The 14480-nt window shown below is 55.4% G+C and overlaps 6 protein-coding genes across 6 annotated transcripts in view; 3 read left to right on the forward strand and 3 right to left on the reverse strand.

Moving 5' to 3' along the window:
• Nucleotides 1-176: 176 nt before the first annotated feature.
• On the reverse strand, nucleotides 177-683 carry CCMA1212_010246 (Altered inheritance of mitochondria protein 1; the record flags this gene model as incomplete). The annotated part of the gene is made up of 1 exon (XM_073707298.1): nucleotides 177-683. The coding sequence occupies one exon, from the start codon at nucleotides 681-683 to the stop codon at nucleotides 177-179; it is 507 nt and encodes a 168-aa protein (XP_073554256.1).
• Nucleotides 684-1087: 404 nt separating this feature from the next.
• Nucleotides 1088-3109, reverse strand: CCMA1212_010247 (Riboflavin kinase; the record flags this gene model as incomplete). The annotated part of the gene is made up of 1 exon (XM_073707299.1): nucleotides 1088-3109. The coding sequence occupies one exon, from the start codon at nucleotides 3107-3109 to the stop codon at nucleotides 1088-1090; it is 2022 nt and encodes a 673-aa protein (XP_073554255.1).
• Nucleotides 3110-3616: 507 nt separating this feature from the next.
• On the reverse strand, nucleotides 3617-5536 carry CCMA1212_010248 (putative Xaa-Pro aminopeptidase; the record flags this gene model as incomplete). Its single annotated transcript, XM_073707300.1, has 6 exons — nucleotides 3617-3716; nucleotides 3777-3883; nucleotides 3940-4311; nucleotides 4391-5030; nucleotides 5118-5455; nucleotides 5528-5536. 6 exons carry the CDS (start codon nucleotides 5534-5536, stop codon nucleotides 3617-3619), a joined length of 1566 nt encoding a protein of 521 aa, XP_073554260.1.
• A 2095-nt stretch (nucleotides 5537-7631) lies between these two features.
• On the forward strand, nucleotides 7632-9134 carry CCMA1212_010249 (uncharacterized protein; the record flags this gene model as incomplete). The annotated part of the gene is made up of 6 exons (XM_073707301.1): nucleotides 7632-7682; nucleotides 7743-7821; nucleotides 7897-8020; nucleotides 8285-8432; nucleotides 8485-8612; nucleotides 8714-9134. The coding sequence occupies 6 exons, from the start codon at nucleotides 7632-7634 to the stop codon at nucleotides 9132-9134; spliced, it is 951 nt and encodes a 316-aa protein (XP_073554259.1).
• A 1272-nt stretch (nucleotides 9135-10406) lies between these two features.
• CCMA1212_010250 (uncharacterized protein) lies at nucleotides 10407-10742 on the forward strand (the record flags this gene model as incomplete). The annotated part of the gene is made up of 1 exon (XM_073707302.1): nucleotides 10407-10742. The coding sequence occupies one exon, from the start codon at nucleotides 10407-10409 to the stop codon at nucleotides 10740-10742; it is 336 nt and encodes a 111-aa protein (XP_073554211.1).
• A 2544-nt stretch (nucleotides 10743-13286) lies between these two features.
• The window catches only part of CCMA1212_010251 (Coiled-coil domain-containing protein 25), a gene marked incomplete at both ends in the record, with an annotated part of 1531 nt that continues 337 nt past the window's right edge, over nucleotides 13287-14480 (forward strand). The window contains 5 exons of the mRNA XM_073707303.1: nucleotides 13287-13359; nucleotides 13504-13538; nucleotides 13758-13884; nucleotides 14000-14079; nucleotides 14215-14364. Of these exons, the coding sequence (XP_073554212.1) occupies nucleotides 13287-13359; nucleotides 13504-13538; nucleotides 13758-13884; nucleotides 14000-14079; nucleotides 14215-14364 (465 nt within the window). The remainder of the gene's footprint in view (nucleotides 13360-13503; nucleotides 13539-13757; nucleotides 13885-13999; nucleotides 14080-14214; nucleotides 14365-14480) is intronic.

A 14480-nucleotide genomic window follows, 5' to 3' on the forward strand; every position in this document is an offset into this window, starting at 1 on the left:
AGTCAAGGCCCACGAAGATGGAAAATGTGACAATGAGAGGCGGGATATTTGGCACTTGAGCGGACGTTCTTCTCTACTAGGACAAGACATGATTGCTTGAACGCAACGACATGATGGCCATACGCAACTGCTGAGTTTCTGTTCCTTTTCTATCCCTCTAAATGGCCCTTAGTTGGCTATTTTGTTGATTCACCCTCCGGCGGCACCCTCGTCCGTATCTGCACTCCATGCCACTGCTTGACAAGATCCCCCAGCGCAGCATTCACAAGGCGCTGCTGCTTGAGCATATTCAGCCCCTTGAAAGCAGGGGACGTGATATCAATCGCATACATGCTCCCACAGCCCCCAGAGATGTCCTGCACAAGAAGGGACGTGGGCTCGAGCTTCGAAGCGAGGATAGCAGCGATCGATGCTTCCGCCTCCGTCATGTCTGCCGCTGCGTATGCATTCTGAGCATTTCCCTGTTCGTCTGAAGAAGAAGGTGAAGAGCGCCTGGCGGATGACGAGGAGAATTGGCGAGATGGGGTCGAAGAGAGGAAGCGGATGCGCTGGAGAGAGGCGTTGGCAGTGGTCTTGGTCTTGTTGAGGGCGTTTGCGATGGGCGCAATTGCGGTGCTTGAGGGACGCGGAACGGATGCGAAGAGGCGCAGGCGGAGCGCAGAGCGGCAGGAGGAGCAGATCATGGTCACTGTGCCGCGATGATTTGAGTACAAGGCTGACAATGTTTGAGGGTTGATGGAGAAGGGTTGAAGCAAATTGAGAGTCGAGAATTATTCAGCGGGATCGAAGATGCCGATGGCGATGGGCCGAGCCGGAGCTTTGCCGGGGGACCGGCTTTTGCCGTGTGCGAGTTGCCGAATTGGGCAACTCGCGGGCTTCATATTGATGGAGATGATTGCGTATGGGCAATTGTGGTCGGGGAGGATGATGATTTTATCTGGTTAGACGCTCATTAAGATTAGGTATTGTAGAGTATTTGGACAATGATTCCCGCTCAACGCTCAAACAAACATGACCTGCTAAATATGTATGTACACACACAACAGCACTCGAGGCACTTGCACGCAATATCAACCCATTCGACCCATCACCTCACAATCCACATGCCTCCATTCCCATACGCCTTATCCCGCAAGACCCCAACCTCGCTCCTCACGCCCGCCCAATGCAGCGGAATCTTGTCCACCTGCGCCACCACCCTGCCCGTTGTCTCATCCAGCCTCTCCCCGAGACTGCGACTGCTCTTGACGCTCTTCATCATGGCCACGGTGTCGTGCGGGCCCCACGCTGCGCGGCCCAGGCTGGCGAGCGTGTTCATCATGTCCCGGGAGTGTTCGGCTGCGAGATGGTCTGGCGGAGTGTGTGGAGGGGCGGCCGGGTGCAGGAAGCCCATGAGGAGGACCTTGAGCTTTGCGTCGACAAAGTGTGTCTCTTCAAAGTCGTGGATGATGTGGACGGAGACGCTGTTCTTCATGGCGACGGAAGGGGGGGCGTGTCTGGATGGGGCGATAGTGACGACGGCTTCGACCCAGTCTGTAGGGAGCATGTCGTCTACCGCTGCATCTGGCTCGCCGTCGTTGTTAATGCTAGGCATCTGTATACGTGCCCAAGCCGCGAAGACGCCCCCCATCCGCAACTTGACCTGGTCCGACACGCCGCTCAGATTCGCCGTCGGAACACCCAGTTCTGCCGTTGATCTTCCTGTCCCCCGAACGACCTTTCCATCAAATTTGACTGGAAATGGCGCTTCAGGGCCGCTCTCTGCACCGACCATGTGAATCACCGGCACATTCACCACCAGCGAATCGTACCTCTCCTGTTGGCTCCTCTGTCGCTGCCAGCTCTCCTGCACGGCATCGCCCGCGCCGGAAACCTGGTAGCTCCGGACAGCCACGGTGCTGACCTTTTTGACGGTGGAGTTTGCCACGATGCTGCCGACTTGGCTGTTGACTACCGCGCTCGCCACGCCAATGTACTTGTTCGCCATGGCCTGGCCTATCGTGCTGGCCACTTTGACGCCCATCTCCAGCGGCATGGTGCTCAGACTCGCGCCCCTGACGACGCTCACGTCCGCAGACGTACTCGCCACCCGAAAGACGGGACTTCCACAGAGCACCTTTTTGCCCGCCTCGCTTCCTCCACAGAGCACGAGCCGGAAGTATCCGTCTGATGCAGTAGCCGGTATGCGCACGATGTGCGTCTCACGGGGGACATGCTTCTTTTGCCGTCCCGAGGCCTTCTTTGCGAAGCGCTTGAGGTCGCGCTGGATGCTGCGCTCGTCTGCTTCCGGGGTGTCGCTTACGGTGGCGAGGCGCGCGGGCGTGACGTTGATCCAGGACGAGGTCGTCCCGGCGAGGGCCTTGAGCGCCATGCCCATGTTGCCCGAGTAGCCCTTTTGCTGCATCCAGAGGGTCCGCGTGGGGGGCAGGGCTTCGTCGGAGAGGACGGTGATGGAGACGGAGGTGGATGGGCCCGAGTACCAGATCAGGGCGCGGGTGTGTCTGATGATGGAGTAGTGGCGGGTGGATTCCGAGGGGTGGGAGATGAGGCCCGAGGCAAAGTATTGGGCTTCGCCGAGGGCGGACTTCCAGATGGAGTCTTGCTGTTTTGGTTCTTCTACGGGGAGGGTCGCGGCTTGTTGGGGGTGTGGTGAGAAGCCTGGTGATGGCGGGCCTGAAGATCCGGCTGGGGGGGCTCCGAGGGGCAGTGCGGATGTGCTTTGGGCGCGTCGGAGGGGTTCCGGAGCTGGAGAGACGGAGAGGCCCGGGTAGGGCGGCGGAGGAGGCAGGTCTTCATGCGCCATGACGCCGACGGGAGCAGGGAAGGCCTCGGCGGTGGTCTCCGGGGAGCGAGCCACGGAGGGATGATGAGCCTGGTGAGGAGCCGCGGGACCTTGTTTGAGATGGGCGGCTGATCTGCTAGGTCTCAGCTGTTGGGCATGCGGGTTTGCCACTGCTACGGGAGTCGAAAGTGATGCAACTCCTGGCGACGGCGGTTCGTCCGTGTACAAGTCGTAGATGTCTTGTTGGTGGTCGTATCCTGGCGCTGGGACGGGCCGCCGCCGTACGGGAACGGGCTTACGCATGTAGCCCATGCCAGGAGATGCCATGATCAACGACCGAGGGGGAAATAATACCTGTAATACCTCATATGCAGGGGGTTGTGAAAGGGGGCGAATTGATCAATTGTCCTTGGCTGTCATAAGAAATCATACATCGCGTCTGACGAGTCGCAATTGGGCGCAATGAGTTATGGTTATAGGTGTGTTGTATAATGGCTCTTCCGGGAAATAGACCGTCAAAGGGGCGCGCTTCTTTGTCCAGCTCGCTGTGGACTGGTCCGGCTGCAATTGGGCTCTGCTGCGGGACAGGGGCAAGAAAAGTTTGCACAGTGTGTCGTGAAGGCCGTGATGGGTGGTGGACTCGTATTGGTACGCGTCACCCCATTTCGCACACCTCCTTCAGCTTGAAGGGGGGAGGCAATCTCGTTATACATGAGTTAGTGTGCACATAGCGAGATAGAAATCATCATTGGATCATTTCTTTCCATTTTTTTTCTCATATATTTAGATTAGACGCCTTGTATGCAAACAGCCTTCTTTGTTTGCTTGTGTCTTTCAGCTAGCTGCCATGAGGGCTTCCAACTCGCCCGGCTCTTTGATTGCCGTCGTCAGGTTTTCGTAGCCCGTCTCGGTGACGAGAACGTTGTCCTCGATGCTGTACTCAGATTAGCAGCTGGTCTCAAACAGTGTATTTTGAGGGGAACATGAAGCTTACCGGACACCGCCAACGTCCCAATACTTGGCGAGCACATCGGCGTCAATGTACTTGCTGTGCTGGGGGTCCTCCAGGTAGGGGTCGATGATGAACTTGCAAAAGTAGACCTGCAGGAGATGTGAGATACGATGCAGCCATCCATTCTCAACGGGGGGAGACTTACACCAGGCTCGACAGTTACAACACCGCCGGCGGGAACCTGGCCGCGCAGACGCAGGTTCTGGAAGATGATGTCGGGGTCCTGGCGGTTGGGGTTGCCGCCGGTGTCGTGAGTGTCCATGCCCAGGTAGTGGCCCAGGCCGTGGGGGAAGAAGGCCTGGCTGGTCCTGGCCTTGAAGATCTCATCCTTGTCGCCCTTGAGGATGCCCAGGGCCAGAAGCCCGTCGATGGCAATCCTGTGGGCCAGGACGTGGGCGTCTTCCCAGCGCACGCCGGCCTTGATGACGGCGATGCACTCCTGCTGCATCTTGTAGACAATGTCGTAGATTTCGCGGCCCTCCTTGGTGAACTTGCCGTTGAGGGGGAATGTCCGTGTCTGGAGATTGAAAGAAGCGGTTAGTCTGGCATTCGAACTGGCGACTCACCCTTGAAGAAGCGTGAAAGGCACAACTCACGATATCGGCCGCATAGTTGTTCCACTCGGCGCCGGCATCGATCAGCAGGTTCTGCTTGCCTGCCAACGGAGCATCGTTTGCGACATAGTGAAGGGTCGCCGCAGCGGTGCCGCTGGCAACAATGGGGTGGTATGCCATGTTCTTGGCGCCGTTGGCAACGCAGCGCTCCAGGAAGACGGCCTCGAGCTCCATCTCGTTGGACGCCTTGTTGGCCTTCTCGACGACGGCCTTGTGCGCCAGGCTGGAGACATGGTTGGCCTTGCGGATCATGGCCACCTCGAACTCGTCCTTGACGACGCGAGATACCTCAATGGCCTCCTTAAGCAGCGCAAAGTCCTTGTTCTCGAAGCCGATGAAGGTGATGTGGTCCGACACCTGGCCGTTTATGGCGTATATGGTCGAGCTGGAGTTGGCATTGGCCAGATGGGCGAGTGTCGCGTTGACCTCGGTCGTCAGCTTGACCTCGTCGACGTCGTATAGCTTGAGGGCGTCGTCGATGGTGGTCGGCAAGCCGGACCAGATGACGTCGTGGGGGTCGATCGGGGGGATGAAGAGCGTCGACTTGGCGGCCTGGATGTCGTAGGTGAAGTAGCAGTCGGCCAGGTTGCAGCCGGTGAGGTAGTAGAAGTAGCGGCGCTGGCTGCGAGATGGATCAGGGCTCAGTTAGCGGGCTGTCTCAGCTACCACAGCCATCTGGGCTGCATGGCATATCGCATCTCTGACGTACCGGAAGGGCTCGGGCGAGTCGTTGTCCTCGAGCAGCTTGGTCATGCGGCCCTCGAGATAGAGCACGCCGTTGGCCTTGGGGTCCTTTTTGCGGATCAGGTCGACGACGCGGCTGGCGTGCGCCTTGCCCGGGTACTTGCCCTTGAGCACGGCTTCGAAGTCTTCGGCGACCATGTTGGCGGACGATCGATGCGACGAGCGGGAGAAGCAGCGATGGGAGAGGCGAGGAGCAGACGATGAAGCCGAAGAAATGCAGCTGGAGCTGGAGCTGGAGCTTCGGTGATGGCGGCTCAGGTGATTATGGTGGGGGATCCTTTGAAGTGCTGGGCTGACGCGGGGCTCTCGGGGTACAAGCCGAGCTGCGCGGAGCGATAGCAGGGCTGGCCGATGCAGGGCTCGCAGGGGCGCCACAGCGGACATTGAGAGGCACAGAGTGGACTGTCTGGTTCTTCGGGGACGCAGGCTATTCAGAATCCGAGGACTGCAGAGTCCGCCCAAACGGGGACTGCAAAAAGTCCCATCCCGAGGCTGCGTCCAGTATCGGAGGGCAGGTACATGTACTTTTGCGGTGCGCTAGAGATGGGGTGCAGCGGCAGTGGCGCCATAAACGATTATTGACAGCTTAGAGCTCTTGGTGGCCTCGGTTTTCATCTGAACAACATGAACTTTATGATGCAACAAGCTCAATGAGCGAGGCAATCAAGAGGATATCAACCTGGATTGAATAGTCTGGTATAACACCAAGGGGACGATCGAACAGACGCGGAGCTCGGCGCACCATTAGCACCTGTCCACGCAGAGCCCTGTATGTACAAGCACAAGCCCTGGTAAAAGAACTCCAGGTCCCCACGAGCCACTGGAGAGCTCCCAATTTGAGGCGTGGGCGTCTCCACAGCGGCTGTCAGCGGCTCATGGATCTGACCTTTCAAGGGCCAACTCTGAGTTGCTGTGAGATGCAATGTTGCATGATGCTTCCACTCACAAACCCGGCGGTACAGCTGAGACACAGCGCGCTCAACACGACGACGAGCATGCAGCTGCGAGACCCTGTGTCAGATTTCTCCTCTCCTGCGCCAGCTACCGGGTACTGGAAGTGCCACAAGGGACTCATCCAACGTCCGGAACTCGCAGAAGTACCTTGCACGCCATCCATTGCAACGAATATACGTCGGTCTACAGACATGTCTCGCCGAGTGCCGGATAAGGCACCTACTACTACCCAGAGCGTCACTGATCTCGACGCCGCATAAACCAGGGGCGTTTTGAGGCGAGCCGCTCATGACCGATGGGAACTCGTCAAGCTGTTCAACCAGCGGCGCTCAGAGAGATTCGATTGCCAGTGACTATGTCCTCCGAGCCTGGTGCATGTAAGGCGGACTGCAAGTAGGTACCTGAGGTACCCAGCTCTACTACCTGCTCGGAGCGGATGAATGTGAACGCCATGCTACGTACCTACCTACTTAATCGGACTGCAGCACCAAGGAAGGCACTCCTTGAGCAGGCAGTTGAACGAACTTCAAGTTGACAAGGACTCTTCTCTAAATCACCACAATCGAGACACTTCATCTTACCCCTACGCACATAGGCGCCAGACTCGACATTTCCTTGGGGGTTACTCGACCAGGCATCTCATCAGCAGCATCAGGGTGGCATCTCTCCCACCTCGCCCGTTACCTGCCATCGCGATAAGCAGTGCTGAACATGCTGCCAGGTCTCACCACCTCCTCAAGAGATAGTCGACGCTCTGGTGATCGGCAAGACGCCGACCACTTGACCCCTTGCTGTGTCTTGCTCGCAAGGCAGCGGCCCAGCGTTGTCATCTCCCAATGACCGCCTCTGCCCGGGCCATCTCCTCCGCCATGGCGTCGTGTCTGCTTCACACCTCTGCTCGTGTCACTGAGCCGTCGGCCTCATATCACACCAAACGGCTAAATGTAAGACCTGCTTGAACGTGCCAAGCTCTATTATACTTGTCCCGTGTCCATAACATGGATAATACAAAGTCACGCCGTCGGCCCTAGCTCTTCCACGAGGCCCTCCACTAACAGCATGTGCAAGCTGGGGAACCGTAGTTCATCAGGACAAAAGACATTGATCAATAGCGTCAAATCTGGATGCTCTGTCCAAGACAGCGATTCCTACCACCCTCGCCGTGGCCGCTCCAAACGCCGTCGTCCGCCTCAGCGCCAGCAAAGTCCGTACCGTCTCGCTGCCTGAAAATCGCTCAAGACGGAGGGAGTCACACGCGTCATGACACCCAAAAGTCCTTGACATGTCTCGGTGTGCACAGATCCTATCCTACCTATACACAGGACACGCACTCACACGCTGCGTTTTTCCTGCACCGTGGGCGGGAGACACCCCCTTGTCTGGAGAACGGAGCACGTGCCTTGGCCCATGGCATTTTGCTGCGTCTAATTAAACACGCATGGGCAGCAAGGAGTGCATGTGACAAGGCAATGTCAGAAACAGGACGGCATCTACCACACCTAACTATCCGCGGCACCAATACTCAATGTATCGACTAAGGCCCCTCCCCCTGGGCCGATCCTTACCGACATTCCGGGTACGTGGGACTTAGCGCAGGGGAACCCGGCAATGTGCGCGTTCTAGACAGATCAGCTAGGGCTCTGCCGAAGATCGAAGAGTGGGCTTCCAGATGTGCGATCCAACAGACGCGCCTAAACGCCAGACCGTCGTTCTGTGTAAGCGACAACGTTGGGAGCGTCGTCTTTTGCTCTTCATACGGCTAATCAACCATGTCTTTGACATCTCTACAGCTCATGAGCTCATTGGATACCGAAAAATGCTATCAAAAGATCTGGTACACCGCATCCTGGTAACTCACGGAACACCTGATCTATTCAAGTTACGCCGCCTGTTGCACAAACCCCTTGCTGCTTGGTAGTACCGGTGAATTTGGCCCTGTGTGAAAGTGGTAATGAAGAGAGTATGAGGAGGCGTGAGAGAGGTGACAATAGGAGGAGATATGAAGAGTGTGCGAGAGCAGAGCTCTTGGCCTCCGGGTTCAACAAGAGGGTCTTACATGTATGTGCCAGACACCGGGGAACGAGCGGGCCACTGCCTCTTGGAGGGTCTCATCTGCTTAGGTCACATACCAAACCCTCCTCCCCATTCGTCAGCGGATCTTTACTGTACTCATTTCAGGTCAGCAACTGAAGGGGAGAACCCGGACTGCCCAGGTGCTCGCCATGGGGAGCCAATTGGGAGGCCCGAAGCCATCATGGCTGCCGCACAAGACAGTGTCTCGCAGCTGCCATGCCACGTTGTTCTGGGATTTCTTGCATATGCCTATGTAGGCCATTTTCAACGTCGATCTCGCCGGTAACCAATTATCACGGCCATAGACACGGCTGGAGGACCTTGGCTCTCCACCGAGTGAGATATGGCTGAGCGCCGCGCCTGGACAGGCTGAGACATATCCTACTCACCGCTCACTATTCAAAGAGCCATGCCCTCTCGAGAGATTCCTCCGGTCGATCCTCTCAAGAGCAAGCCGACTTGTCTTGGAAACATTGGTCTAGGCCCCATGTTGCTCGTCAAGAGTGAGTGAGAGGCGGTCGTACGCTGCCTCAGCTTCGGGTCCACTCGTCTATCGAAGGCCGCTGCTCCCCTCGATGCCGTGCCCAAGGACGAAAAGCACAAAAACTCGAGAGATTCCTCATCCTCTCTCTTTACGTATAGCAAGGGCTTCTTGAGGCGTAGTGACGATACTGCTACACTAAACGCTTGTCTACCAGCGACGAGCAGAAGACACGAGACTCGAAACGGAGCACGCTCTGGCACTCGCCAGGGATATTGGAGTTCCGTCTGCTCGTGGGTGTCATCGCCGACCTCCACCAAGTACCGTCCGTATGCTTTCCCCGTCTTCTCTCAGGCTTCTAGTAGCAGTGCTGGTCAGAAACAGAGAGTGTGCTCACAGATCAACGATGGGCGCAAATGTACGGCTGCCAGCGCGAACCGCAAATCTTATTTTCCCGTTACTTCTCTCGCTTAACCCCCATTTAGCCGCTTCGCCCTTAGGATCTAGGTACCATGAAGAGCGAGGGAGTGTGAGAGACGGGCCGTTCAGATTGAGATGCCGCACGGAGGACCCCTTGTCCACACGCCCCAGGCTCGAGAGCTGAGGCCGGTCAACTCACTGAGCCACCACGATCGAGGCGGGACACACGGCACTAATCATTTCTTTGGCGAAGTTGCCAGCCCGAGACGCACGCCCAAATAATTACCATCTCCCGCGTTCAGGCTCACCATACTACTGTACGCTACGTCGTGCCTTGCACGCCCCCTCCCTTGCACCGAGGACCGGGAACTATGATGGCCCTTCAGCCTTATCTCTCCAGGCACGGCTCAGCTCTCCAGCAGGGCAGATATCTTCACTATCTTTGCTTGTTAGGGCCGGACCGGCCCATTAGCCGCCGCAGGGACTGGCGGAGAAGATGGCTCGGTATAAACCGTCACTATCCGCTTTCGAGACTGGACAGCAGACCAGGGGCCAGACATAGAACAGGCACAAAGGTGGACAAGTGGACAGCATGTCAAACCAAAAGCGCGCCCCGGAGGAAGGGGGTCTGGTAGTCACCCGGGGAAATAGAGGATGTGGAGAAACACCGCCCACCACCACACTCGATGCTTGTCACCTTTGTCGTAAGAATCACAGCTGCTTGCTACGCCTTCTAACTCCTGTCAAGACGCAGCTCGCCGAAGCTTCCTATGCCCCATATGATTCGTTTCTTCGTCTTCTTAGCGTCTACCGCGTTTCACAAACCGAATCCAAATTAAACCCGATCATTCGTCCTATAGTCTGCGAACGCTCTGAGTAGATGGCCAGTCATGAAGGCAAGACAACCTCGACACCCTGGCTTCGACCATTACTTGATGTCACTTGTGCTCGGAACAGAAGCCGTGTATTACCTGGGAGATGCTCGCGGCCTGCCTTTGCCATCGCGAAGAGGTCGACTTTTTGTTTGCCGGCACAAACCTGGCTCAAATTAGGCAGCCTTTGTCTCTGATTCATTTGCAAACTTTGGCAGAAGCTGTCAAGCCACAGCGGTGGTCATGATGGAAGAGCGGCCCAGGGGGAGAGCACATACTGCCTTCTCACGAATATATAACCCGGTCCCCTCCCGTCATCTGGTCAAACATCCAGCACTCGGCACCACAGACATCTTGCAACTGCCTCTTCCTCCTCAAGACTCTTTGCTCACGTGATTCATTCAACAAGCACCCATCTTACAACTCTCCTCTTTCAACAATCATTAAAGCAACAATGGCCAACATCCAGATCTTGACCCAGCCTGCTCAGGCCAAGGCCAACCAAACCTTGTCCCCAGCCATCGAGCTTTATCAGCAGATGGTTGCAGAGCCGACTCTGTACTTTGCCCAAGCGGCGCTCTTCGACGCTGCAGGAAAGGCAGCCGTTGGCGTTCTTCAAGGCGACTGGAACGCCTCCGGCACGCCGGTGAACGGGGGCCTCAGCTACACCTTCACCAATATGAAGATCATGGCTCCCGGCCGATACTATGTCCTTGTGAACATCTTCAATGGTAGCAATGGCGCAGACTACGTGGGCGAGGTCAAATCGGCTATGATCACCGTCGTTTAGCTTCAGCATCAAGTAGGTTCAAGCGTTCTCCCCTCTTCCCCCCTTTTTCCCTCCTGCGGAGAGGAATCCTGCCGAAAGCGCTAACGTCGTTTCTCCAAAAGGACTACCTCTGTCGACCTTACAGAGCTAGAGCGGGAGTCCGGTTAGAACTTCTTGTGTTGAGTACTGTTTGGTACCCAGGGAATGGATGGATTCGCACGGCACGTTAGCTTTAGAAAGTACCTGAGAGAGCCCGTTTCCTCCACCAGCGGAGTGTATGCTCTAGGGGAAACAGCACTGATAAATCTGGATTGAGTTATGCAAACAGGGGGGGCCATGGGCTAGAATGAACACATGGCAACGGTAGCTTACTATTCTGGAAGAAAAGAAAGGCAATAGACTTGTTCTACGCTGACAAAGAACGTGCATAATGGACATGTGATGCATCCCACCAACCTGGTAACTGGGCGGCACTTGACACATAAGTAGGCACCGAGTCGCAGATAAGATGCTGACTCCGATCGGGAAATATGAGTGCGACTTCTTCGATCGGGACTCTCGCTCCTTCAGGCAGCCACTGACGCTCCGACTTTGCCTCTTTGATGATGAGTGACGAGGCTGAGCAAGGTTATGGGCAAGGAAAAAAGCATGCTTATCCATCAAGAATTTAGGCTCGGATCGCCATGTTCCCGTGCGCCTCCAGATGGACGCAACCTTGGCGGACAGGGGTGGCGGCTGCATGTCTGAGGACCTCGAGACCGGGGGAGCTGGGATGAAGGTGGCACAGACTCTTTTCACGAGCGTTTAAGCACGGGTAGTTTGTACATATATGCAAGAATGGCATAAGCCGAGGGCCGAGACGGGTCACAGGATGATCGTGCAAGAATAGAAGTAGTGGCGAGAAAAAGGCAGATCGGGTTACTCGTACGCGCCTGGTAGAGAGAGCTAGGCCGTTTGGATACAGCGAGTTGGACGGTACAAGGTAAAAATGGACGGTGTTTGTTTGTTTGCCTTTTGTTGCTGGGTGTAGGCTTGGAAGAGAGTTTGAGATGGAGGTCATTTGAGATGTGCGGATGTTTCTTGGGGGGAGAGTTGTGAGATTCCGGGCCATGGTGTTGATCGGTGTGGGTTCCTGGGCTGAGAGCGATCGTGGGAGTTTGGGAGAAGGGGGGATGGGGGGTGCGAGGTGGGAGATTGAGCGTGGGTACTGTGAATGGATGGGGGGAGGTCCACGGGGGAGATTTCCGGAAGTGGATGAGGAGGAGGAGGGAGGCTGGATCGGATGAGATGGACCGGGACTGATGGGGGGACTGCCGGATGATGCACGAGTTGAGGTTTGGAGGAGTCGTGATGTAAGTGGGAGGGGAGGGGCGTGAGGATGTCAGTCACGGTGCAGAGAGGCATAGAGAGAGAGAGAGGGGTATACGAGAAGATGTGATCAGACATGCAGCATGTAGGTTGAGCGAGGAGTGCATGTTTAGGTAGAAGTATATTCTGTACATGGAAGTGTAAGTGGGAAGAGGGGTGAGTGACAGACACGGTAGACAAAGAGCCTCACAAAAAGACACCAGGCAGGGCGACACAAAATTTCACCTGGTACCAAGCCCAGCCAAAAGTACAGAGTGCCACAAAGATCCAAGGAAGTGCAAGAGAAAAAAAGCAAAAGAAGGTGGCAGGTTTGTCTTAGATGAGGTTGAAAAGACGGGGGTGGTGATGCGGATCCAAGGCGTAGAGGAGGTCCGAAAGATTTCGGCTTTGGCTGTGGTTGGCTGGATTGGTGATGAGTCAGCACCGTGACCTTGTTGAACACTACATGTACATGTACCTACGGAGCAGTATATTGGGGGCGAGATGGGATGAGATGAGAGAGGGAAAGGGGGGGGGGCGTCTGAGTGGACTTGAGATGAGAGACTGCATTTTTATTTTTGAATTGTTTATTTTTACGTTCTGTGGCTTTGTTTGCTTCGCCTTTGGTTCATGGGGCTCATGAGGTATTGAGATGCTGTGGCCAGTGGTTTCCCAGGGCGGCAAGTAGGAAGACGTCCGATTCGGGGACCTGGGTATTCTCGGTTCCCCGCCAGTTGCCGAAAGTTTGTCGTTACACAAAGGGCAACAAGAAAGAGATCAATGAGACGAGATGAAAAGGGAGAAGAATAGAAGGGGGAGTGTGTTTAAGCAAGAGGAGGAAATACGCACAAAACTGCGTGATGGACGATGGCAGACAAAGACCGGAAACGAGGCCATCGTGATCCGGCGGTCGGTTTGATGGCTGTGTATTTTCGCACTGTGCTATGTAACTCTTTGAGGGAAAATGTGGGGTCACGTGCCTCACGGGTGCCACGACCCGCTTCCTGCTCTTCTCTTTTCTGAACGGAAAGACAGACAAGAGGACTTTTGGATGACGACGAGCTGCTTCTGGTGACGCTGAGCATTGATGAGAGGGATCCGCGAGCTGAGATTACGGAGAGACAAGACAGTCACTGTGATATAAGCGCAGGGAAGAAAGGAGGGAAGAGAGAAGAGAGATAAGGACAGAGGGGTGAAAGAAAGAGGGCGAGAGTGACAATGGTGTACTACTTCTCCTCGAATGTCGTGGAGCCGGCGGGCTTCATCTACGTCGGCAAGGACAAGTATGAGAGTGAGTTTTGGTCCTCTGTGCGCGGAGATTTTTTTTTTTTTTTTTTTTTCCTTTTCTGTGTTATCTGGATCAAAAAGTTGATGATATGAATCACTGGGCTTATGAGTTTTCTGTTTCTAATCTCTGACGATGGGGGTTCTTTAGATGAGGACTTGATCAAGTATGGCTGGGAGGAAGATGTTTGGTATGAGACTGCCCCCCTCTCTTCTCTTCTCTTCTCTTCACCTCTCATCTCTCTGCTCTATGCTTTTCACTTACTGACGCTGTTTCTTCTGCCTCATCTTTTTAGGGTATGATGACTCCCCCCCACCTCACCATCTCTCACAGCCAACTCTTCTTTCAGATGAGATTCTCAAAGGAATGACGATCACCTGACAAGATATTATTCTTCACACCAGTTCCACGTCGACAAGCTCTCCAGCGCGCACATATATCTGCGCATGCAGCCCGGCCAGACATGGGATAACCTGCCCGAGCAGCTGGTCATGGACCTGGCGCAGCTCACAAAGGCAAACTCAATAGAGGGTTCGTTGTCTCGTGCTTTCCCCATCCTTCCAGCCACACTTTTCAACGTTTGCATCTCGTCTTGTGCTGTTTGGCTGATGTTTTCTTTTTCCCCCCTCTTTTTGTGTATATTTAGGGAACAAGAAGGACAACGTCACCATCATTTACACGCCCTGGTCGAATCTCAAAAAGGACGGCAGCATGGACGTCGGACAAGTCAGCTTCCACGATCCACGAAAGGCAAGCCTCCCCCGCCGTTTCTCCTCCTCCCCTCCTCCTCCCGCTTGACTTCAATAACCCCCCCATTTTTCTCACGGCATCGTATGCTGACCCAACGTGAGCTGGAATCAGGTCAAGCGCGTGCTCGTCCCCCATCGCGAAAACCCCATCGTCAACCGCCTCAACAAGACAAAAGTCGAAAAGAAGCCCGACCTCAAGGCCGAGAGGGATGACATGCTCAAGGAGTTGCGCAAGAGGGAGCAGGCCGCGCAGCAGATCAAGGTACGCTATGCAATCCATTCATCACACGTTCCGTCGGTCGCTCTAAAATAAGGGACACTCTTTGTTTCTCGCTTGTTTTTGAGATCAAGCACTGCTCTCTCTCTCTCTCCCCCCCC

This window comes from Trichoderma ghanense, assembly GCF_004382785.1.
Source record: "Trichoderma ghanense strain CCMA-1212 chromosome Unknown scaffold_23, whole genome shotgun sequence".
Taxonomy (NCBI): Eukaryota; Fungi; Ascomycota; class Sordariomycetes; order Hypocreales; family Hypocreaceae; genus Trichoderma; species Trichoderma ghanense.